Source organism: Sus scrofa, chromosome 14, assembly GCF_000003025.6.
Source record: "Sus scrofa isolate TJ Tabasco breed Duroc chromosome 14, Sscrofa11.1, whole genome shotgun sequence".
Classification (NCBI taxonomy): domain Eukaryota; kingdom Metazoa; phylum Chordata; class Mammalia; order Artiodactyla; family Suidae; genus Sus; species Sus scrofa.
Genome location: NC_010456.5, coordinates 115,124,982 through 115,149,062, shown reverse-complemented (window position 1 = coordinate 115,149,062; position 24,081 = coordinate 115,124,982). Strand labels below are relative to the sequence as shown.

The 24,081-nt window shown below is 36.8% G+C and overlaps 1 protein-coding gene across 5 annotated transcripts in view; it reads left to right on the top strand.

The window, feature by feature from the left end:
- Positions 1-24,081, top strand: part of CFAP43 (cilia and flagella associated protein 43) — a 128,437-nt gene that overhangs the window by 52,903 nt on the left and 51,453 nt on the right. For all 5 annotated transcript variants that reach the window (XM_021072818.1, XM_021072821.1, XM_021072820.1 and 2 more), the window contains 7 exons: positions 1,143-1,274; positions 5,640-5,756; positions 10,531-10,611; positions 15,492-15,640; positions 17,603-17,706; positions 22,481-22,621; positions 23,429-23,601. In XM_021072818.1, the coding sequence (XP_020928477.1) occupies positions 1,143-1,274; positions 5,640-5,756; positions 10,531-10,611; positions 15,492-15,640; positions 17,603-17,706; positions 22,481-22,621; positions 23,429-23,601 (897 nt within the window). The remainder of the gene's footprint in view (positions 1-1,142; positions 1,275-5,639; positions 5,757-10,530; positions 10,612-15,491; positions 15,641-17,602; positions 17,707-22,480; positions 22,622-23,428; positions 23,602-24,081) is intronic.

Genomic DNA, 24,081 nt, shown 5'->3' with positions numbered 1-24,081 from the left:
TTGATCTTTTCTATGGTTTTCTTTGTTTCTATTTCATTGATTTCTGCTCTGATCTTTATGATTTTCCTTCTGCTAACTTGAGGTCTTGTCTGTTCTCTCTCAAGCTGCTTTAGATGTAAAGTTAGCTTGTTTATTTGAGCTTTTTCTTGTTTCCTGAAGTGGGCTTGCATTGCTATAAACTTTCCTCTTAGAAGGGCTTTTGCTGCATCCCATAGGTTTTGGAGTATCGTATCTTCATTGTCATTTGCTTCTAGGTATTTTTTAATTTCCTCTTTGATTTCTTCAGTGATCCATTGGTTGTTTGGTAGCATGTTGTTGAGTCTCCACGTGTTTGTGTTTTTTGCAGTTTTTTTCTTGTTGATTTCCAGTCATATAGCATTGTGGTCGGAAAAGATGCTTGACATCATTTCAATTTTCTTAAAGTTACTGAGGTTGGATTTGTAGCCCAGGATATGATCAATCTTAGAGAATGTTCCATGTTCACTTGAGAAGAATGTGTATTCTGTTGCTTTTGGATGAAATGTCCTATAAATATCTATTAAGTCCATCTGGTTTAATGCTTCATTCAGGGCCTGTGTTTCCTTATTGATTTTCTGTCTGGTTGATCTGTCCATTGCTGTAAGTGGGGTGTTAAAGTCCCCCACTATGATTGTGTTATTGTCGATTTCTCCTTTTAAGGTTGTTAGCAGTTGCCTTATATATTGTGGTGAACCTATGTTGGGTGCTTGGATATTTAAAATTGTTATGTCTATTGTTGCATAACGATATCCTCATTCTTATTACAGCATAATACTCCATACTTAATTTATGTACTATTTATGTACCATTATTTATTCATCTATCCTCTGTTGATGAACATTAGGTTGCTTTTACAAACAGCACTGCCATGAATAACCTCCTATACGAGGTTATTTTATTTCCCAAAAGAAATAAAATTGAAAATTGACCAGGAAATATGTTTAAAAGTTGGCTAAATAAAGGTAAAAACACAGGGCATTCTAGGTAATATAAACATACATTATGATTCCAAAAACGAACAGTAGATACCAATCAATAATTCTTAGCTCGTCTGATGAGGAACGTTTACTGAGCACTGACTGAGACTAATTTTCTGCATTTATCTCATTGTTTTTGTTCTATAGGATGGCTTTGTATATTCTTTTCTTATTAAAGATACAAATTACAAAGTAGAGGATTTTCTTGAGATTGAAGAGCCTGTGGAACATTTGATATTTTCTCCCAGTTACAAAATGCTGCTAATTCAGACAGACAAGGTATGCTAGAAGGTGATTTTTTGATATGCAATTTTCAGATATTATCATCATTGCATGTCAGGAATGAAGGACAGAATATGTTGCATAATTATATACTACTAAGCATGACTCTTTAGTTTGCAAATGAGAAAAAAATACCCAATTAAAAGACCTAAATAACACAAGGGTGTTTGTTTGTTTTTGCGCATATGGCTGAAAACATAAGGAATTTATATGAGTCTAGGAGTTCCCTGGATATGATGCTACTGGCCTTTTTTTTCTGTCATACCTTGCTTCTCTTTCCTCTCTGCTTCCTCCCTTTCCATGTAAACTATCCCCTGTGGTGTCAGAAGAGCCTTTTACAAATCTAGTTTTGTATTTTTATTCTCTTGGTGACTCTGGTAGAAAGATACTGGCTGAGAAAAAAAAGGTACTGGAATCTAGACTCATTGTCCTAACTTGGGTCACCTCTCTACCCCTGGGTCAATTGCTATATCCAGAGGGATTCTAAACTCTCATTGACCAGGTTTAAGTCACATGTCTACCCTTGGACCCTGGGTAGAGTCAATTCACCCAAACATGAACTCAGATTGGGTCATGGGTAGTTCTCTAAGGAATATAAAGGTCCCATAAGGGAAGAAGGAAGGACAATAAGTCCAGAATAAAACCAAACGCCCATTTGAATTAAACTGTTAGGAAAACTCCAAGGTCAGGATTAGCAACAGCCTATATTGTTAGGCAGTGATTTTTTTGGTGGAGTCCAAATAAAGTTTGATGATTTTCTGCCTAAAGGAAATTTAAATGTAAATACGGAAAGGCTTAAGTTTCTGGTAATTACCAGAAGTTAAAACAACTGTGCTGTGTTTTAATAAATGACAAGCTTAAAATATTCATGGAGACTCGGAAACAGTAAAAAATGTAACATAACAGAAAGGAGAAAGACACATAGAAGTTCTAAAAAATACATATACTAACAAAGTAAAAATTAAATGAGTATTTCTGACAGAAGATAAAACAGCCAAAGAGAAGATAACTGAACTGGAAGATAGATCAGACGTAGTTATCCAGAATATACCCAAAAGACAAAATTATAGGAAATCGAGAAGGGAGGGTAAGAGAAATGAATGATATAGTGAAAAGATCCAACACGTGTTTGCTTGAAATCCCAAAAAGGAGAGAGAGTGGGACAGAAGAAATATTTAAAAATGTGTATTCCAGAAATGATTGAAGACATGAATTTAAAGCTTTAAGAGGCCCAGTAAATCCCAAGCAGGGTACATAAAAAGATATTCACACTTAGACTAAGCAAAGTGAAACTGTTGAAAACCGAAGACAAAGACAAAAATATTAAAAGCAGTCAGAAAAACAGATTATTTTAAAGGATTTTCAATTAGACTAATAGCTGACTTCTCTGGCAATAATGTAAGTAAGAAAGAGTAGAATGATATCTTTGATGTAGTGCAGGGGTCAGCAAATTGTGAACCTGTGGGCCAAAACCAGCCTGCTGATTGTTTTTGTAAATAAAGTTTTATTGGAATGTTTTATTGGAACACAAGACTACTCATTTATGTATTGTCTATGGCTGCTTTCACATCACAATTGTAGAATTAAGTAGTTGTGAGAGATCACATGGCCTGCAAAGCCTAAATGTTTACTAGCTGTCCATTTATAGAAAAAGTTTGCTGACTTCTGACTTAGTGAAATAAGGTTACTACTACCTGGAATTCTATATGCAGTGACATACTTTTCAGATATAGGGGTGAAAAAGACATTTTTTGACACTCCAGAAATGAGTTCGTTAGCTGCACATCATCATTAGAGAAACTTCTAGGAATGTACTTCAATTAAAAGGAAAATTATCCTGCCTAGAAGGACTGTGATGTAAAAAGAATGAAAAGCAGTAGTAAATGTGCAGAGACAGTAAGTGAACACTGACTGTATAAAACAGCAAAAATACATGAAGTTGGGTTCAAAAATAACATTGAATTAAAATTCCAGACAATAGGAGTTCCTGTTGTGGCTCAGCAGTAATGAACCTGACTAGTATCCATGAGAATGTGACTTTGATTCCTAGCCCTGCTCAGCAGGTTAAGGATCAGGCATTGCTGTGACCTTGCAGGGTGTAGGGTGCAGGGTGTAGAGTGCAGGGGCTGCTTGGATCTGGTGTTGCTCTTGCTGTGGTGTAGGCTGGCAACTACAGCTGCAGCTCTGATTTGACCCCTAGCCTGGGAACTTCCATATGCCGCAGGTACAACCCTAAAAAGACAATAAATAAATAAATAAATAAAATTAAAAAAATTAAATCCCAGATAATAAGTTGGAGGGAATAAATGTTTCAAGTTTATTGTATTGCCCAGGAGGTGAGTAGAGGTTTTAAGTCACTTCTGATATTTATAAATTAAGTATGCATGTTCTGACCTCTAAGGTAATCATAAAAGAATTGAAACAGCAGATGAAATCTCCACATTATAGAGGGGGAAAGTGAAATGTTAAACAAACAAAAAACAAGATAAGAGAGAAAAAGAAACACAAAACAAGAAAATAGTATAAATTAAAATGTAATGTTTAAACTCCAATATATTAGTAATTACAGTTGAAACAAAACAGAATAATTGGTCTAGTTAAAAAAGGAAAGATTACCATATTGGATTTTTAAGAAGAGAAAATTAAAACCCAACTGTGCACTGTTTACAAGTGACATATCTAAAACATAAGTTTGAAAGTAAAATTTTTAAAATGCAGTAACATTGAAAGTAAATTAAAGATTGAAAGTAAATAAGATGGGAAAAGACATACTATGCAAACATTTAACAAAAGAATGCTAGTGGAAATAATATTAATATTAGACAAAGTAGACTTTCAGACAAAAATCATTACTAATGATAAGTGGGCTTATTTTTAGAATAGTAAAAAGTTTAATTCACTAGGAATATATAAACTTAAAAATATATATGTACCAAATAAAATAGCTTCAAAATATAAAGCAAAACATGACAAAATGACAGAGAAACAAAGTCATGATCTCAAACGATGTTTATATATTTTTCTCAGTACATGATAAACTACAACTACTACAACACAGCAGCCAAAGTGAGCAAAGCATTTCTCTCTACTACTTAGAAGTCTTCAGTGATTTCCCATGTTATTCTAAGTAAAAGCCCACATCTTCATGCTACTTTACAAGGCCCTTCATCATGTGAACTCCACTCCCTACCATGGCCTTCTCTCTCTCTCCTCTTCTTGTTCACCCTGCTTTACTCATGCTGGTCATAATGCACTTTTCTTAAACTCACCAGGCATACTCCTCCCTCAGAGCGTTTGCACTGACTGTTCCTTCCATCTGGGATACATTTCCCATAGAATCCACATGAATCCTTTCCTCATTTCCTTCAAGTTTTTTAGCTAAAGTCACATTCTCTGTAGAACCTTTCTTGAACACTCAGCTTAAAATTTTACCCTCTTATTTTGCTATGTCATATCCTCTTTCCTTGCTTTATTTTTTTCTTCTTACGATTATTGCTCTTTAACTAACTATATATTATTTAGATATTTATTGCCAAATCTCCCAGTAGAATGTAAGCTGCCTGAGAGTAGATAACTGTTATCTGTCTCTTTCTGACATAGCCCTGGCATCTAGAGCTATGCCTGGCACAGTATATCCTCTTAATATTTGTTAAGGTAAAATCAGTAAATACCTACCAAATTTTAGACTTTACAAAGTTGTGTTTTTTAGATAAACAAAAACAGAAAATTATCCATGTTTAACTCAGGTAAACTTGAAGATCTTATGATCAGTTGAAGGCTGACTTCTTATTTCTAGGTTAAACAGCCATACCATATTACAGTTACCTGGCAGAAATTCATAATATACAGGATAGATTTTTTGGAGAGGTGAATTTGGTGAAAATGGTAAGTCATAACATAATAGCTTCAGCCACACTTCTACAATTTTCACAAATGTTTACTTAAAAGTTTTCATTAGTGCCCACCCTGGTCTAGTATGTGATAAGATTTATTTCATCTTAACAACTGTCCAGGTTTTCTACATTTTTCCAAATTTTCTGCATAAATAGACACTATTTTTGAAGTCAGGAAAAAGTGCTTTGTTACACTTTTGTAACCTAAAAAAAATTCCTGGAAATGAAGAAAAGAAGAAAACCATTTTTATTATTTTAATTGATGAGCAAATGAACCTATCAATAAAGAAACAAGTCAAGCATCTAGATTTTAAGTTCCTTAAGGTCAGGGCCTTACTGGGTTTATCTCTAATTTCCTATCACTAATTCCCACACAGTGCCTTGCTCACAGTAAGCATTTAATAAATATTTGTTGAACTTCACACATAACAATTGCATTATTTTTTTTCTTTTTTGATGTATTTAACAGGGATCTGTTTATATTTATACTTTTGGTGAAGAGCCAACCTTTGAAAAAATCCTGGAAGCTTGTGATGGGAAATTTCAGGCAACAGATTTTATCACACCAAGAAGTGAATACTGCATGGTAAGGAATATTTTATTGTTCACAATATGATTTAAAGATGAGATTTTGGAAGTTGATGTGCAACCTGTTGCAAATAGGAGGCAGAGAGTATTCTTGAAGGTGAGGTAAAAATGCCAATCACTTCCATCATTGGATCTACTTTCCCGTTAGAATGACATCATCATATTGTGACTTTATAATATTGTCTCCGAACACAATCAAAGCAGTTAAAACTTAGGAGCCATCCTGTTTGTATTCACTATCCAAGCTTTCCAAGCCATCTTAAAACACATTCATTGCTAATGAGTTGTCAAATCTTTTTAAACTATTAGTATTTACCTCTTTCAGAGTGATACAGCCTCATCTAGAGATGAAAATGAAAGAGTTGCCATGCGCAAAATCTATATTCAGTCCACTTAGAAAAAAAACCCACCCTCTACCTTTAGAAAAGAAAGTTTTTTTATGGTGCTTAACTATTTACCTTTTGTTGATCTCAAGAATATATTTCACTTTTCATGTGATTCATCAAAAGTCCATTGAGATTTGGGGGATTCTAGAAAATTAAAAAAATACATAGACTCTGGAATAGGTAGTGCTTAAGGTTTCTTCTGATCTTGAGGTTTTGGTTGTGTTATTTTTCTGCCAGATGTTCTCTGATAAGAATTACATCTATTCATAGGGTTGTTTTAACTCAATAAAATGGTCCAAACAAGGTTTTCATGTTTAGGATTTAAATACTTGATTCACATTTTTTGTTTGTTTGTTTCTTTGCTTTTTAGGGATGCACCAGAGGCATATGGAGGTTCCCAGGCTAGGGGTCAAATTGTAACTGTAGCTGCCAGCCTACAACACAGCCACAGCAATTCAGATCTGATCCACATATGCAACCTACACCACAGCTCATGGCAACACCGGATCCTTAACCCACTGAGTGAGGCCAAGGATCAAACCTACAACCTCATGGTTACTAGTTGAACTCATTTCCATTGAGGCACAATGGAAACTCCCTTGATTCACATTTTTTTTTTAAGTAATTTTTTTAATTTTTTTTTTTTTTGTCTTTTTGCCATTTCTTTTCTTTTTCTTTTTCTTTTTTTTTTTTTTTTTTGTCTTTTGTTGTTGTCGCTATTTCTTGGGCCGCTCCTGTGGCATATGGAGGTTCCCAGGCTAGGGGTCGAATCGGAGCTGTAGCCACCGGCCTACGCCAGAGCCACAGCAACTCGGGATCCGAGCCGCGTCTGCAACCTACACCACAGCTCGTGGCAACGCCGGACCCTTAACCCACTGAGCAAGGGCAGGGACCGAACCCGCAACCTCATGGTTCCTAGTCGGATTCGTTAACCACTGCGCCACGACGGGACCTCCTGATTCACATTTTTATGTTACCCACTCTCTAGTATTCAGGAAACAGAATTTAAATTGTTATCACATTGCAGTTGCTTTCAACTACTTTCAGTCTCGATCCTGTGAAAGAGTAAAAATTATCTGTCAAAATGAACAATATGAACCTTTGGTTTCCAGTCCAGGGTGTAAAGAGCCTTGCAATAAGAAAAAAAAGCTGAATGAATTTAAAATTAACTGTTCCTCTTAGACTTATCATAGTATTTAGGTAATAGGGAAAACTATTGTCCCCAAATTATAGATAGATACAAAGAATCATGGCTTACTGGAGCAGAAGTCCAGAAGTAGAAACCACCACTGGAGCCAGTACCAGGGAGATTACAATGAAAAAATCTGCATATTTCAGACCGAAAACAAGGACACCAGGGGAAATTTTAGCTTCTGGTACATTCAGCTACAGCAAACAGTAACCATAATCTAACTCCTAGCCAGATAAACATAAAACTTCGATCTATAGCTTATGTAATTCAGATCCTTTTACCCAGTATATCATGTCCAGCTTTTAATGAAAATTTCAAGGTATACTAAAAGACTAAAACAACAGTTGAGACAGAGCAAGCATGAGACTCAGATATGGCAGAAGTGCTGTAATTATCAAGCCAGAAATTTAAGACAACTATAATTAATATACTAAGGGCTCTTATGGAAACAGTGGATAATATGCAAGAATGACGGGTTACAACATAAACAAAACAAAAGTGACACCACATTTGCAGAGATATGGAAATTCTAAGAGAGAAAAAAAAGAAATATTAGAAATCAAAAACACTGTAACAGAAATGAATAATGCCTTTGGTGGGCTCATCAGTAGACTGAATATGGCAAAGGAAAGAACCAATAAGTGTGAAGAAATATCAATAGAAACTTCCAACACTGAAATGTAAAGTGAAAAAAGAATGAAAATAAAAGACCAGAATATCCAAGAACATGGGGCAATTACAAAAGGTATAACATACACATAACAGGAATACCAGAAGAAGAAGCAAGAGAGGAAGGAACAGAGAAAATATTTGAAATAATAATGGTTGAGAATTTTTCAAAATGACACTAACTGCAGACCTAGAAACTCAGAGAACAGTAATAGGATAAATTTTCAAAAAAAATCTACACCCAAGCTTATCATATTCAAACTAGAGAAAAACAAAGACAGAGTGAAATTTTTGAAAAAAACCCCAAGGGAAAAAAACTTACCTTTGAAGGAACTAGGGTAAGAATTACATTGATCTTCTCTTCAAAAATCAAGTAAGCAGGAGTAGAGTGAATTACCTAAAGTGTTGAAAGAAAAAAAACACCAACCTAGAATTCTATATTCAGCAAAATTATCCTTCAAAAGTGAAGGAAAAATACTTTCTCAGACAAATAAAAATTAAGGGAATTTGTCACTAGCAGAACTACCTTGAGAGAAATGTTAAAAGAAGTTGTTCAGAGAGACATCACTAGCAGGCAGAAGATCAAAATCATAGGTGAATTTAATAATAACCATTAATTGGGTCTAGTTGACATCTATAGACTACCTCATCAAATGATAGCATAATAGACATTCTTCTCAATCTTGCATGAATTGTTCACCACAATAGATCACAGTTTTGGTCATAAAATATACCTTCACCATTTTAAAGAAATATAAATTATACACAGTGTGTTCTCAGGCTGCATGGAATTAAATTAGAAGTATCAGAAAGATCACTGGAAAACCCCTAAAATAATTGGAAAGTAAACACTTTTAATAACAAATTAGTCAAAGAAGTCTCAAGAGTAATTAAAAAGTTTGAACTAAATATCGAGTAATGTGATTTTGCAGTGAATGTAGTGCTTAGAGGAAATTTACAGCATTTGATACATATATCAGAAATGAAGAATGTTTAAAATCAATAACCTAACCTATCACTTTAGGAAATAGAAAAAATAAATCCAAAGTAAGCAGAAGAAAAGAAATAATAAAAATGAGAGTAGAATGCAATGAAACTAAAAGTAGGAAATCAGTAGAGAAAATCTAAGAAACCAAAAGCTGGTTCTTCAAAAAGATCAATAAAATTGATAAACCTATAGCAGTGTTAAAGAAAAAGAAAGAGAGAGAGCGAGAGAAGATACAAATTACTAATATCAGAAATGAAAGGGGGCTGTCCAGTCTTTTGGCGTAGACCACAATGGAAGATAATATGAGAAAAAGAATGTATATATATATATATGTATGACTGGGTCACTGTGCTATACAGCCGAAATTGACACAACACTGTAAATCAACTATACTCTAATAAAACTAAAAAAAAAAAAAGTCAAAGAGAGATCATCACTACTGGCCCCATGGACATTAAGAGGATAATAAAACAATACAGTCATCTTTCAGTATCCGAGGGGTTTAGTTATAGGACCCCTTGTGGAACCAAAATCCTCAAATAGTAGGTCCTTTATATAGAATGGCATAGTACAGTCAGCCCTCTATACCTGCAGATGCAGAACCTGCAGATATAGAAGGCCAACTGTATTATGAACAACTCTAGGCCCAAAAATATGATAACCAATTCGCATTTGAAAGATACAAATGGATACAAATGGAAATGGACCAATTCTTTGAAAGATACCATCTACCAAAATTCAGGTAAGGAGAAATGGATAATATGAATAAGTCCTATATCTATTAAAGAAAATGAATCAATAATTAATAATAAAGTTATAAAACCTCTCAAAAAACTACAAATAGAGGGGAACTTCAAGTTGATAAAGAACATCCATAAAAAAACCTATAGGAGTTTCCACCATGGCTCAGCGGTTAACAAACCCAAATGAGCACGTGGGTTTGATCCATGGCCTTGCTCAGTGGGTTAAGGATCTGGTGTTGCTTTTAGCTGTGGTGTAGGTCGCAGTTGTAGCTTGGATCCTGCTGGCTATGGCATAGGCTGTCAGCTGTAGCTTCGATTAGACCCCTAGCCTGGGAACCTCCATATGCCATGGGTGCAGCCCTGAAAAGACAAAAAGACAAAAACAAACAAAAAACCTACAGCTTACAGGGTATTTAATAATAATAACTCCTATTAAAAGCAAAGCCTATTAATTTTTAAAAATACCAATTATAGCTTTCTATTCTAGGCTTATTCACTAGGCAACAACCTCACTGAATTTCCAATTAACTTTTACTTCCAATTTTGTTACACAGAAAAAAAATTTATTTCACTTTTCTAATCCTATCTAGTTATTATGTGTTACTTAAATTGTATTAAAGATAATCATTAATCTTTGTTCAAATAAGAACTATTGATATTGAGGTTATAAAAGTAATTATAGTCCACATAAGATGAAATTTTATACTAAAATCATCAGAGTGATTGACATACTAGAAAGATATGCTCCCGTAGCAGAGTCTTTTTTTCCATTTGAGTTTTTCTTTCTTTTACAGACCCTCACAGCTTCAGGGGAAGTTTGTATTTGGGATATAGAAGATGGTTTGTGTGCCAGCAGGATTTATCTGAAAATCCCAGTAAGTATGCCTTATAAATGAATGTTTTAAAAAATTGAATTCTAATCTAACTTTCTTATATTCATGTGTCAATAATCTGTGGAAATACTCATTACAGATGCCTTATTGCATTTTTACCTTATATATTTAGAGTAATTCTTGTGTATAAAGTATATTCCTCAGCCCAGAGGGTGGAACATAAGGTACCATATTGGTGTATAGGAAAAAACAATTTTTTCCATGGTGGCCGTTGTTTCTGAAACCCTAGTGGTTTGTATCTCATTTGTGCTGTAAGTTTGTTGTGGATTGACAGGATCTCTGCTCCACATGGTCTCTCAGGAACAAGGTTGATGGAGGCTCCTCAGTGTCACGGTATGGGGAGAGTGCTAGAGAGTCTTGAATTAGCAATTAAGTGCTTTTACTCAAAAAATAAAACATTCCCTTGGCCATAACTAGATAAATGGTCCCATCTGACCTCTAGGGGATTAGTTAGGAAAGAAAGAAAATTGCCACTCTGATCAGCCAAAAATTAAAAAGTAGGGGTTAAATATAATAGCTTAATCAACTATAAAGTATAGAACTTATCTGGCCTCAGCTGTGGCTTGATCCAACAACTCAAATTATATTACCAAGAATCTTGTTTTTCTCTCTGTCTGTATACTGTGTCTTTTTTTTTTTTTTTTTTTTGTCTTTTGTTGTTGTTGTTGTTGCTATTTCTTGGGCTGCTCCCGCGGCATATGGAGGTTCCCAGGCTAGGGGTTAAATCGGAGCTGTAGCCACCAGCCTACGCCAGAGCCACAGCAACTCGGGATCCGAGCCTCGTCTGCAACCTACACCACAGCTCATGGCAATGCCGGATCGTTAACCCACTGAGCAAGGGCAGGGACCGAACCCGCAACCTCATGGTTCCTAGTCGGATTCGTTAACCACTGCGCCACGACGGGAACTCCTGTATACTGTGTCTTTAGTTTTGTCTTAGGCTTCATTTAGTGGCATGCAAATGCTACAGGTGTCAACCTCACATCAGATCATCAGGGAAGAAAGCTTCCAACAGTGGAAGGAAGAAGAGAAAAGAAATTTCTCCTGGGAGTTCCTGTTGTGGCTCAGTGATAACACACATGACTAGAATCCATGAGAATGCAAGTTCAATCCCTGGGGGATTAAGGATCCAGTGTTGGCACAAGCTGCAGTGTAAGCCACAAATGCAACTTGGATCTGGCATTGCTGTGGCTGTGGCGTAGGCCAGCAGCTGCAGTTCCTACTCGACCCCTAGCCTGGAAACGTCCAGATGCCATGGGTGTGGCCCTAAAAAGACCAAAAAAAAAAAAAATTTCTCCTTTTCTCAGAAGGCTTAGTAAATATCTCTTTATGTTTTAAAAATATTCTTGAACTAATCAGTATGGATAGGAGAATGAGAAATGCTAATTGGTTTAAAAATCAGCCCTGGAAATTGGAGCCAGATCTTTTACATTCAACCCTGAAAATAGAGGAAGGATGGTTTCTCAATGGATACTCAAGAAATTTTCCAGAAGAAATGTATATGAATATTGGATGTCCCACCACAACTGCTCATCTAAACCTCTCCCTAAACTACTACAACATGATACCATTCTTTCTACCATGTTCACAGTGCATTTTACATAAAATAATAATTAAAAAATATAAAAAGACCAAGAAACAATGGTAATGTTATTTTTTTCTTTTTTCTTTTTTTTTTTTTGTGTGTGTGTGTTTTTGTTTTTTTAGGGCCACACCCATGGCATATGGAGGTTCCCAGGCTAGGGGTCGAATCAGAGCTGTAGCCACCGGCCTTCACCACAACCATAGCAACGCAGGATCCGAAGTGCGTCTGTGACCTACACCATCGCTCACGGCAACACTGGATCCTCAACCCACTGAGCGAGGCCAGGGATTGAACCCGCAACCTCATGGTTCCTAGTCAGATTCATTTCTGCTTTGCTGCTTTGCTATTTTTTATTAAATTATCGTTTTCCATCTCACACAGTTCTGGATAAGATATGGATCTTGGGAGTAGGTAAAGTTACAGTTCTTCTCCATTATAAGTGAAAATCTCAATTATAAAACAAGATGAAACACCATTCTATATGTAAGAGGATAATAAGATATGAAAGATATATAATTTAATGAGATAACCAAACTCATCCTAAAAAGTAAAGATAAAAATTCTTACCTAAAAGAATATGTGTAACCCCCATACTCTGTGTGACAAAGATTATTATGTATTCATTTCTGTTAGAATTTCTAAAACTAGAAGAGTTCTTAAAGCTCATCTGATCACACCTCCTTTTCCAGATGAGAAACATATATATGTTATCAACCTACCCAAGGCTCTATATAATCAGGACTTATTTTGCACTTCATGGCTAAGGAGGATTATAGGTACCAAAAAGGCCCTCTTTCTGCTTCAGATATCTTCCCTTCGCTTGACCAGAGGGAAGACATTTGGACAACTGTCACAGTTAATTAGACAACCCTTCACTGAGCTCCAAACAAGACATTGTACACTTCTGTGGTTCTGCCCATGTGGGAGAGAGTTTGGTTTTTCCTTACTAGAGGGTTCTGCTGCCCAGTGGGGAATTGATAAGTGGATTGTCCCAGAGTGCTGAGGCCAGATCTCTCAGCCTGTGCCCAGGACTCTGTTTCCCATGAACATTTTAGGCAGTGGTCCTCAGAGAATCCTGCCTACCATCTTGATGGAAGGATCCTGAACACTAGTGCTTCCCTTGATGGTACCTGATAGGGTACATAATGCCCCTCCAAATATGACTCTACATTTTTAGCTTAGCCCACTATTACCCTAGAATGGAGGATAATTTCAATTTATTTTAAGGAAACGCACATACACACACACACACACTGAGAGCTCCCATTAAGTCTTTCAGTTAAAAAAACAGGAATTTTGGTGTTCCCACTGTGGTGCAGTGGGATCAGTGGCATCTCTGGAGCTCTGGGATGCAGGTTAGATCCCTGGCCTGACACAGTGGGTGAAGGATCCAGTGTTGCCACAGTAAACCAAGCCTTACCACTTTGGAGGCAGGACACCTGAGTTGTCCTCTGAGCTAGGTTACTGGCTACTGGATCCTGGCACAAATCGCTATGTTTTTCTTGGCCTCTATTTTCTAGTCTAAAAAATGATGCTCTCTTAAGATCTTTTCTAGTTCTAATGTTTCATTACTTTATTCAAAGCAACCTACAAAGTGTAATTATATTGCCAGTCCTTTTGAGGCATTCTCAACAGGGTTCCTCCTCTCTGGTGCTGCTCATGCCAATAGAGCAAGGTCAAGCTGGGTTCAGAAGCAAAGGAAAGTTTTATTCTTTGATCAAAGAATGGAGAGGGCAAGCCTCTTCTCTAGAGCACATGCTCGCCTGACAGTGGATGGGCTGGGCTGCCTTATAGGGTTCTCCCTAGCCTAGCAGGGTGGGGCAGAGTTCTCACACAATGATTGCAGCTTCTGTGGACCTGCCTAAAGCCATCTTGAATTGGGGTGTCCTGTGCAGCGCTTCTCCATGTGGCCACCAAGCCGAGGTGTCCTAGCCGTTTTACTCTAGGAACTCTGGTCTGAAATGCCCAGTTCGAGGCCTCTGCACACTGTACCCTATGGGCAGGTGAAACTAGACTAAGCACAAAGAAGAGGTTATACCTTACCTTATCACCTGGATTCCACCTTATGTTTCCTGGGGACTTCAGTGGACTTTGTTGGTGACACCTATAGAGGAATGAATCTGATTCCTTAAGTATCATGACAACACATTTATTCTCTCAGACATCATCTTCCGTAAATGACTGTGAGATAAGCAGGAATCTGTGATGACTTTCTTTGGTGGCATGCTACATGGTTCAGTGATATAGTTATTTTCTTAAGTCTTCCTCGGTCATACCAGCGTCCCAAGATCTACCATTATCCAGCAGAGGAATGCTGATTTTAAAAATTACTAACATTCTATAAAAATATCTAAAAGATGCTCAGAATGTATTTTAAATTTATTTTATTTTTTCATTATTATTGGGTGTAATCATTTTACAATCATTTAGGGATAAAAATGAAATCATGGTTTAAAGTTCAAGAAATATCCTTGTATTTTTATCATTCTAGTTTTAGCATAAAAGATTCTGATATGCAGATTCCTGTAACTTCTTATGTAGTTGATTATCTCAAAAATGTTGAGTGTATACTTTTTAATGCCACATGACACTTGCCACTCTTCTTATTCTGCAGGCTTTTCAAATAAACTGTAGAATTCTTATGTGTAGAGAATAGGTTTCATTTTCTGGTGCAGTAAAGTTGAGCACCTGAGGGCTTATTTTATTTTATTTGTTTATATTGAAGTATAGTTGATTTAAAATATTGTGTTATTTTCAAGTGTACGATTCAATATTTTTGTATATTATAATCCATTAAGGTTATTACAAGATAGTGGGTATAATTCCCTATGCTAGGGAGTTCCTTTCGTGGCTCAGTGTTTAATGAACTCGACTAGAGTTCGATCCCTGGCCTCGCTCAGTGGGTTAAGGATCCAGCATTGCCGTGAGCTGTGGTGTAGGTTGAAGATACAGTTTGGATCCCATGTTGTTGTGTCTGTGGTGTAGGCTGGCAGCTGTAGCTCCGATTTGACCCCTAGCCTGAGAACTTCCACATGCCTTGGCTGCAGCCAAAAAAAAAAAAATAATAATAAATAAATAAATAAATAAAAATTCCATATGCTGTACAGTCTACCCTTGTCCATTGTTGCTTATCTGTTTTATATGTATAGTTTGTATCTCTTAACCCCACCCCTAACACTACTAACCTGCCCCTCCCCCCTTCTCTTTCCCCTTTGGAAACCACAAGTTTGTCTTCTATATCTGTGAATGTGTTTCTGCTTTGCACTTATTTAAACAGGCAACAGTTCTGGCTTGCTCTCCCTCCTCCCTCTCTGCGGCCGTGGGGACCAAGGATGGTTTTGTCCACTTCCTTGATGTCCGGAATGTGGAATCCCCTCAGGCAGTTCACAAGGCCTTTCTCTCTGAATCTCCAGTGCAGCACCTCCTGTAAGTACTGCCTGCTTCTGGCAGCCAACTTTGTCCAGCCTGTCTTGAGAATTCTAGTGAAGCCCTGATTTCTTTTTTTCTTTTTTTTCTATTTTAGGGCCATACCAGCAGCATATGGAGGTGCCCAGGCTAGGGGTCTAATTGGAGCTGTAGCTGCCGGCCTATGCCAGAGCCACAGCAATGCCAGACCTGAACCTCGTCTGCAACTTACACCACAGCTCATGGCAACACCAGATCCTTAACCCACTGAGGGAGGCCAGGGATCAAACCTTCAACCTCATTGTTCCTAGTCAGATTTGTTTCCGCTGCACCATGACAGATACTCCCCTGATTTCTTTTAAGTTTTATCTGTGTTGTTTTGAAAGTTAGTGTATTGACTCAGATCAACATTCAAGAAGTATAGAGGAGTGTATAGTATAGTTTCCCACCCTTGTCCCCAAATACCCAGTTCTCCTTCCTGGAGGAGGCAGCTGTTTACCAATTTCTCATATCTTCTTCTGGAGATATTTATCCACAAACAAGCAAGAGGATAAGTACTTTTAATTACATGAATAATTATCAAGTACTTAGCATGTGCCAGGAACTTCTGCTGTATTAACTTCATGAGATAGATATTCTTATTGTCTCCATTTTACAGATAAAGAAGATGATGCACAAAGAATTTAAATAATTAATATCACACACATGATAAATGGCAAATGTTAGCATTTGAACCCAGGTAGTTGGGCTCCTGAGTCATTGCCTTCGCTCTTAAAGGGCAGCAAACCACATGGTTCTGCACCTTGATTTTTTTCACTTAATGGTATATCTTTGAGAAAATCTTCTATCAACACATGGAGACCTTCCTCATTCTTTTTTTTTTTTTTTACAGCCCCAAAGTATTCCATTATATGACTATATCATAATTTTTAAAAGATGGTATATTGGGAATTCCCTGATGGCTCACCGAGTTAAGGATCTGACATTGTCACTGCTGTGGCTCAGATCCTGCTGTGGGGCACAGGTTCAGTCCTTGGGAACTTCTGCCTGCCACAGATGTGGCCAAAAAAAAAAAAAAAACAAACAAAAAAAAGAAGTATATTGACAGACATTTAGATGACTTCAAATTTTTTGAGGCAGTGCTTATAAGAAGATAGAATAGAGACAGTGGATTTGGACTTACTATTATTACTTCTTTTGTTAATGTATCATAATAGTAAGTATTAATAAGAAATGACATTTATGCCCTGCTTTACAGAATGAGGTGCTATCACACATTGCAGCTTATTTAGTGTGACACTTGCTGCACATCTGGAAGATTGTCCCTATTTCACAAGTGAGATAAACTAGGTTCAGAGCAGTTAAGAGAAGGATTTGCCCAAGATTACTCAGCTAGTGTCTGGAGGAGCTGTGTTTCTACTCTCTGTGTTGTTCTTACAAGCTCTGCTGCCTCCAGCTCAGTGGGGAAGGATCTGTAATCTCTTTCCATTTACATTCTGCTCCTCTGTACCATATTTTTTGGTGCTTCTCCTCTCTCAGATTTTTCTTTCATACCCTAATTTGCATTTCCCACTGTTTTCTAATTTGATGAAGGTATAGACATTTCACTACATTCTTCCTGCCAGGACTGGTACTGAAGGTATTCAGTGTTCCACTCATCACTAAATTGAGAATTGCTTATTTCCACTTGCAGTATCAAGAAAGCTCTGCTGTCGTATTTCATTCACTTGTGACGAAATAGTTGCCCAGCTTTAGTAAATCTTCTTGACTGGGTACTTGTAAATTGCAATTGGGAAACAGAATTAGCCTAGAAGGTAATGATTACATTTATATATAATCACCTCCCTTTTTATAATATTAAAAATCACAATCTATAAAAATAATAGTTTTGAATATATCTCCATGGTGTCATTCAATAAATTTGTTTACCATCTTATTAGTAAAATAAGTAGAATCTGATAATCAGATTTTTTTCTTTTCTAGGTATGACCAGAGAGGAATGTATCTATTAGTTGGAACATCAGAAGGATATATCTTTGTTATCAATGCCAAACCCTCAAGCTTATTTCAGATTCTTGGATTCATAGGTACTACACAGAATGCTTATTAACTTAAAATATTGGTCACTTTATTCTAAAGAATTTAAAGTTGTGAAAGTGGGACTATAGTGAAACAATTATTTGTAGCATGTTTTCTAAAACAGAAACATTTAAATCACTGTTCAAAGTTACTTAGGAGAATTCCCACATCGTATTTAGAGGTTTTAATATGTCTACTTGGTACATAGTTGATGTTAAATAAATCTTCTTGAATCAGTTAATGAATTAATGAAATGGCTAAATGTTTCTAATGTTGCTACAAAGGGAAAATGAGTTAGTTTATCCCTGAAATATTTTTAAAATAGTATTTGATCTCTGTTCAAAATTAAGATATATGAAGAAAGTTTTGAATCATGCATCTTTAAAGTTTCCTTTTTAAACAAAATGATATCCAGCTTTTTTCGGTAATATGCATCAAAATGCCCAGGTAAACCTCATATCTGGTAAGCAAAGTAGCATTTAGGTAATGAATGATAAGAACTGATACTTTTCTCTCTCTGTCTTTACATACCAAATACGTTAAGTATATTTTTCCACAAAATGTATTTTAAAATCCATGTATTGATTTTTAAAAATTGAGTGCCTACCAGATATAAAGTGCTGAACGTAGGCCCTGTGGGAGCAGGGAAAGGTCAAGGAGACAGGGTAGTGGAGGAGGAGGAATAGCAGAGTGCCATGGAGGCTCAGGGCCAGGTGTGAGGAAAGGAGCAGAGGTGAAAAGTGTGCTCAGAGGACTGGGGGCGAATTTTCCAATGATGTAAATAGTGGAGGATGGGGCTAGTTAATATTCTAACTTTCGATAAGTCTGAACAAAGGCAGTTAGAATGGTAAGAAGTCTGGTGTAACAGGTAAATAGAAGAGTTTATTAGATGCTGATCATGGTGACAAAATCTGAAAGAAGGTAGAGCTGCTTGAACATCATTCCAAGGAGTCTGGACTTTGTTCTGTAGTTAATGACACATCATCAGATATTTTCAAGATGGGGCTGGTGTGATTCGACTTGGTTTTTTAGAGGACAACTCTAGAATCACTGTGAAGGCTGGAGCAGAAAGGCAAAAGAATGGAATAAAAAATATGGTTAGGAAGCTATTATAATAACTCAGGAAAGATATGATATTAATCATAATAATATCCAACATTTATTGAGGGATTCCTTACCATGTGGTAGTGTTCTAGGTATTTGGCATGTGTTAATTCATTTAATTCTTACAGACAATTTTTTATGAGATAGAGACTACTGTTATGCCCAATTTAAAGATAAGGCAATTGAGGCACAGTGAGGTTAAGATTTGCTCAAAGCCATGTAGGTGGTTAGTGCTGGAGCCAGGACTCAAACTCAGGAATATTGGCTTCAGGGCTTGTGCTATTATCCATAGTGTACAAGCCCATGCAGCAGTCACAGAGAGAGAAAGGAGGGGACAGCTAAGAGTGATGGGGTTGGTAGGATTTGATATTTGACTATGTGTGAAAGGGAGGGATCCACAACAACTCCAAAGTTTCTAGCCTGAATAGTGGAAGTCTGTGATATCATCAATTGCAGTAAAATCTCAAGAAAAAAGAAAGTTATGAATATTAAGGGATATGGTGAGCTAACAAGCTCCTGTAGATTTGAAGCCAATAAACTCTTCATTTGGGTATTTTTAGCATAAGTTTGGAAATGGATACTTGTAGTTCAAAGTTTAATAATAGAATTCTGATCTTGAAATCATGGAAGCAGATGATATGGCATAAGACAGAGTAAAAGAAAACCCAATTGCTTAATGAAATCAAACAGGTAACCCAAATATGTAAATTAGATGACATGGAGTGTAGTAGGCCCTATGTCTAACCTTAGGATGGGTAAAAGTCCTGCAAAAATATGCCATTTTTTAACATAGCTGGTTGGTCAGAATGTGGGATGGGAAAAGCTACTTACTTTGAAGTTGTGGACAGAGGAGGACAAGGCAGTGAAGAAAACTAAGGATGGAGCAGAGTAATAAGAGAATTGAGAGTCTCTACCTTTAGGAAGAGCTTAAAGAAGGAAGGCTGCATAAAGGGGTGGATGGTGGCAGAAGTCCAAGTGAGGTAAGGGCTGTGATGAGGCAATCAGTGTGTGAGCCCTGGGAGAGCTACTCCTTTGTAACAGAGGGACAAAGAGGAAAAGGAAGTCAGTAAGTAGCAACTCCTGTTCTAAGTTTGCATGGAAAGAGAATTAGTTTGCATGGTAACTGATGGGGAAGAAGGATTGAAGGAAGGTCCTAATTTGAATATTGGAGAGTCTTGAGAACTGAAAAGGAGAGGCCATAAAAGACAGAAGAAACTTTTAAAAGGGTAATTGACAGCACGTGGTCTGATAGAATATTGGAGGCATGGACCCAAAATCACAGATGGAAAGAGAAAGTTTCATTTTGTTCCTACAAAAATGTCAAGAAATGAATGGGGAAGATAGGAAGAAACAGAGAAAATGCAAGATTCAGCATAAGAAAGTTAAGGTCAAGTTTGTGTCACAAATAGATGGGAAGACATACCATGCTCTTGGATTGGAAGGGTCAATATTATCAAAATGACTATACTACCTAAGGCAATCTACACATTCAATGCAATCCCTATCAAATTACCAAGCACATTTTTCACAGAACTCGAACAAAATATTTTAAAGTTTGTTCTGAAGCACAAAAGATCCAGAATAGCCAAAGACATCCTGAAAAAGAAAAATAGAGCTGGAAGAAATCAGGCTCCCTGACTTCAGACTATGCTACAAAGCAACAGCCCTCAAAACCATATGGTACTGGCACAAAGACAGACATATAGATCAGTGGAACAGGATAGAGAGCCCAGAATTCAACCCACGCACCTACAGCCAACTCATCTATGACAAAGGAGGCAAGAATATACAGTGGAGAAAAGACAGCCTGTTCAATAAGTGGTGCTGGGAAAACTGGATAGCCACATGGAAAAGAATGAGATTAGAATACTCCCCAGCACCATACACAAAAATAAACTCCAAATGGATTAAAGACCTAGATGTAAGACCAGACACTACAAAACTCTTAGAGGAAAATGTAGGCCAAACACTCTCCAACATAAACAACAGCAACATCTTCTCAGATCTACCTCTTAGAGTCATAACAGTAAAAACAAAGATAAACAAATGGGACCCAATCAAACTTCAAAGTTTCTGCACAGCAAAGGAAACCCTAAACAACACAAAAAGACAACCCACAGAATGGGAGAACATCTTTGCAAGTGAATCAACTGACAAGGGATTAATCTCCAAAATTTATGAACACCTTCTGCAGCTCCATACCAAAAAAACAAACAACCCCATCCAAAAATGGGCAGAAGATCTAAACAGACAGTTCTCCAAAGAGGACATACAGATGGCCAAGAAACACATGAAAAGATGTTCAACATCACTCATCATTAGAGAAACGCAAATCAAAACCCCTAGGAGGTACCACCTTACACCAGCCAGAATGGCCATCATCCACAAGTCTACAAACAATAAGTGCTGGACAGGGTGTGGAGAAAAAGGAACCCTATCACACTGTTGGTGGGATTGTAAATTGGTGCAACCACTGTGGAAAACAGTATGGAGCTTCCTCAGAAAACTTAAAATAGAACTACCATTTGATCCAGCAATCCCACTCCTGGGCATCTATCCACAGAAAACCACGACTCGCAAAGACACATGTACTCCAATGTTCACTGCAGTACCATTTTCAATAGCCAAGACATGGAAACAACCTAAATGCCCATAGATAGAGTGGATCAAGAAGATGTGGTACATATATACAATGGAATATTATTATTCAGCCATTAAAAGGAACGAAATACCAGCATTTTTAGCAACATGGATGGACCTAGAAATTATCGTGCTAAGTGAAGTCAGCCATACAATGAGACACCAACATCAAATGCTTTCACTGACATGTGGAATCTGAAAAAAGGACAGACTGAACTTCTTTGCAGAACAGATACTGACTCACAGACATTGAAAAACTTATGATTTCCAAAGGAGACATGTTGGGGGGTGGGGATGCACTGGGGTTGTGGGTTGGAAATCCTATAAAATTGGATTGTGATGATCATTATACAACTATAAATGTAATAAATTCATTGAGTAATTAAAAAAATTGTGTCAGATGTTCTCTGTGTTCCTTGTTAAGTAAGCAAAGGTCATCCATTGGACATCTGAGGGGAAGGGCTGAGATGGGGCCTGGGAAAGTAGACAGGTAGAACAGTCCCTGTGGAGAATGGCAGTAGTTAATCTGGAAAGAGTCCAAGGTGGGTCCCAGGCAAGGCACCTTACAGAGGTGGATTAACTGAGTTTCTGGAGGGCAAACTCATAAAGGCATGTGTAGTCCCACCATTTCTTCAATACCTTGACTACAGATGCAAAGAACACTGATACCTGAGTTCATCCAGTATCAGCAGTGGGCAGATGGCTGGAGTGGACTTCCAAGGGTCCAGAGCATGCACGTGGCTGCCAAGTTGGGTGGACAGGGCAGACTCTGAAGGCCTCCCTGTCTGGGAAAGAAGCTGAGTCCAACTAAGTTGGATTGAATCTACCAACACAAGCATCTAATGGGAAGAAGCCCCTATCTGTTCATCAAAAATGTTACCATCACTTATGTTTAAAGGTCACTTAAATATCCAGTAAATACATTTGGATCTAAAGATTTAGTGAAGGCATTTCTATAATGTGATATCTTACCTGGGAATATGAAAGATTCTATAAACTAAACAACTACTTGTGGTGTTGATTTCCATTTGCTCGCAGAGATCGGCAAAGGTATTTTGCAAATATCCACAGTGTCTCTTTTGGAAAAAGACATAGTGAAAGTGATGGTCCTTTACCCACTTCCAGATACAGGAAGAAGCAGACTGGAAATATTTACTCTGCCTAAAATAATACCACAAGGTAAAGAAAAAATGAGCACTCAATTCTGTTCTGGGTGCTCAATTAAGTAGTTGCTACAGCTTTTTCTTTCTTTCTTTTCTTTCCTTTTTTCCTTCTTTTCTGACGATAGCATTTTTTTTAACATGTGAAGAGGTTAAAATGGCCACTACTTTTGTATATCTTTCAAAGAGAAATTGATGTGTCTACTAAATACTGTGAAATGTGGACTTCCTTCTAGGTCCTGTCATTCATATGAATCTGTCCTATTATCAGAAAAAAAAAAACAGGATTGACTGTCACTTTTATCAAATTGGTTTGTCATCTTTGTGATGTCTCTTTTTTGTAACTTTAAATATACATAGTCCAATTCAGATAGGTTATTGTGTAGTTACTTTCACTGATAAAATCATAAAGAAATCCTTCTGAATAAAAAGGTCTCATAAAATAAATACTTCATGTGTTTTAGATAACAAATATATCTGGGTGGCTATTTTGAAAATATATAATTATGGAGTAAAAGAAAGTTGAAAATCTCAAAATACTTTTATGTCTTCATTAAGGCTCTCTAGACCATCTGGGTTTCTTTTAACGCTGTATCTCTATTAACTGATAAAATTAACCAAGGCCTTATAAAAGATATTTTACTCATCATCAGTCATTTGATACTCAAGTATTTTAATGGAGCCAAGTTCTTTTCAAATCATTTTTATATCCTAATAGCCTCTGCATTAATTGAACATTTTTATTTTGCTTTTTTATAGTTTTCACAATAATTAAAAAAACAAATATATGGTAGAAATGATCTCTGTTCTTTCCCAAATCCTACAGTTTCTGCAAGCTTTGCTGATGAACGAGGGAGGCTGAGAGATGAATTAATTCATAAGTTTGTGTATGAGATAGAGCACACTCTGTCCTCTGCAGTCTTGAATTTTCAAAGTAACCGAATATATGGCTTCTGTAATCAAGTGCCATACATCTGCAGCTATCTTCTTCCTGAAAAAGTATGCAAAACTTATCATTTTTCTTAGCAATCGAGTGACACATTGTATTATTTAGACATGATCCATGCTTTAACACTCAAGTCCAGTTATCAAATGCCTTTACTGTAGAACTGAAACTTCTTTGACTTATATATATACTAGCATGATTTAATTCATCATAAAATACATTTGATCAACCTCACACTTGTGCCACATACATCATACTGGTCAGATAAACATGTAGATAACACAATATTAGTTTAGTGCCTTTTAAAAATATTTTTAAAAAATCTATCTCTAGAAAATCTATTTTAAAGGTGTCGGGAGCTACAGGATTGATGATTTTCAGTGGAACTTTGTACTCAAGCCCTAAAAAAAATTGCACAAAATACTTAAACTATATTTCTGGAATCCTTTCATCACACACTTTTCAAACTTCTCCCACATCATGTCCTTTCCTGCTACATATACTGACCCAGATTATCAACCACCCTTTCTTTC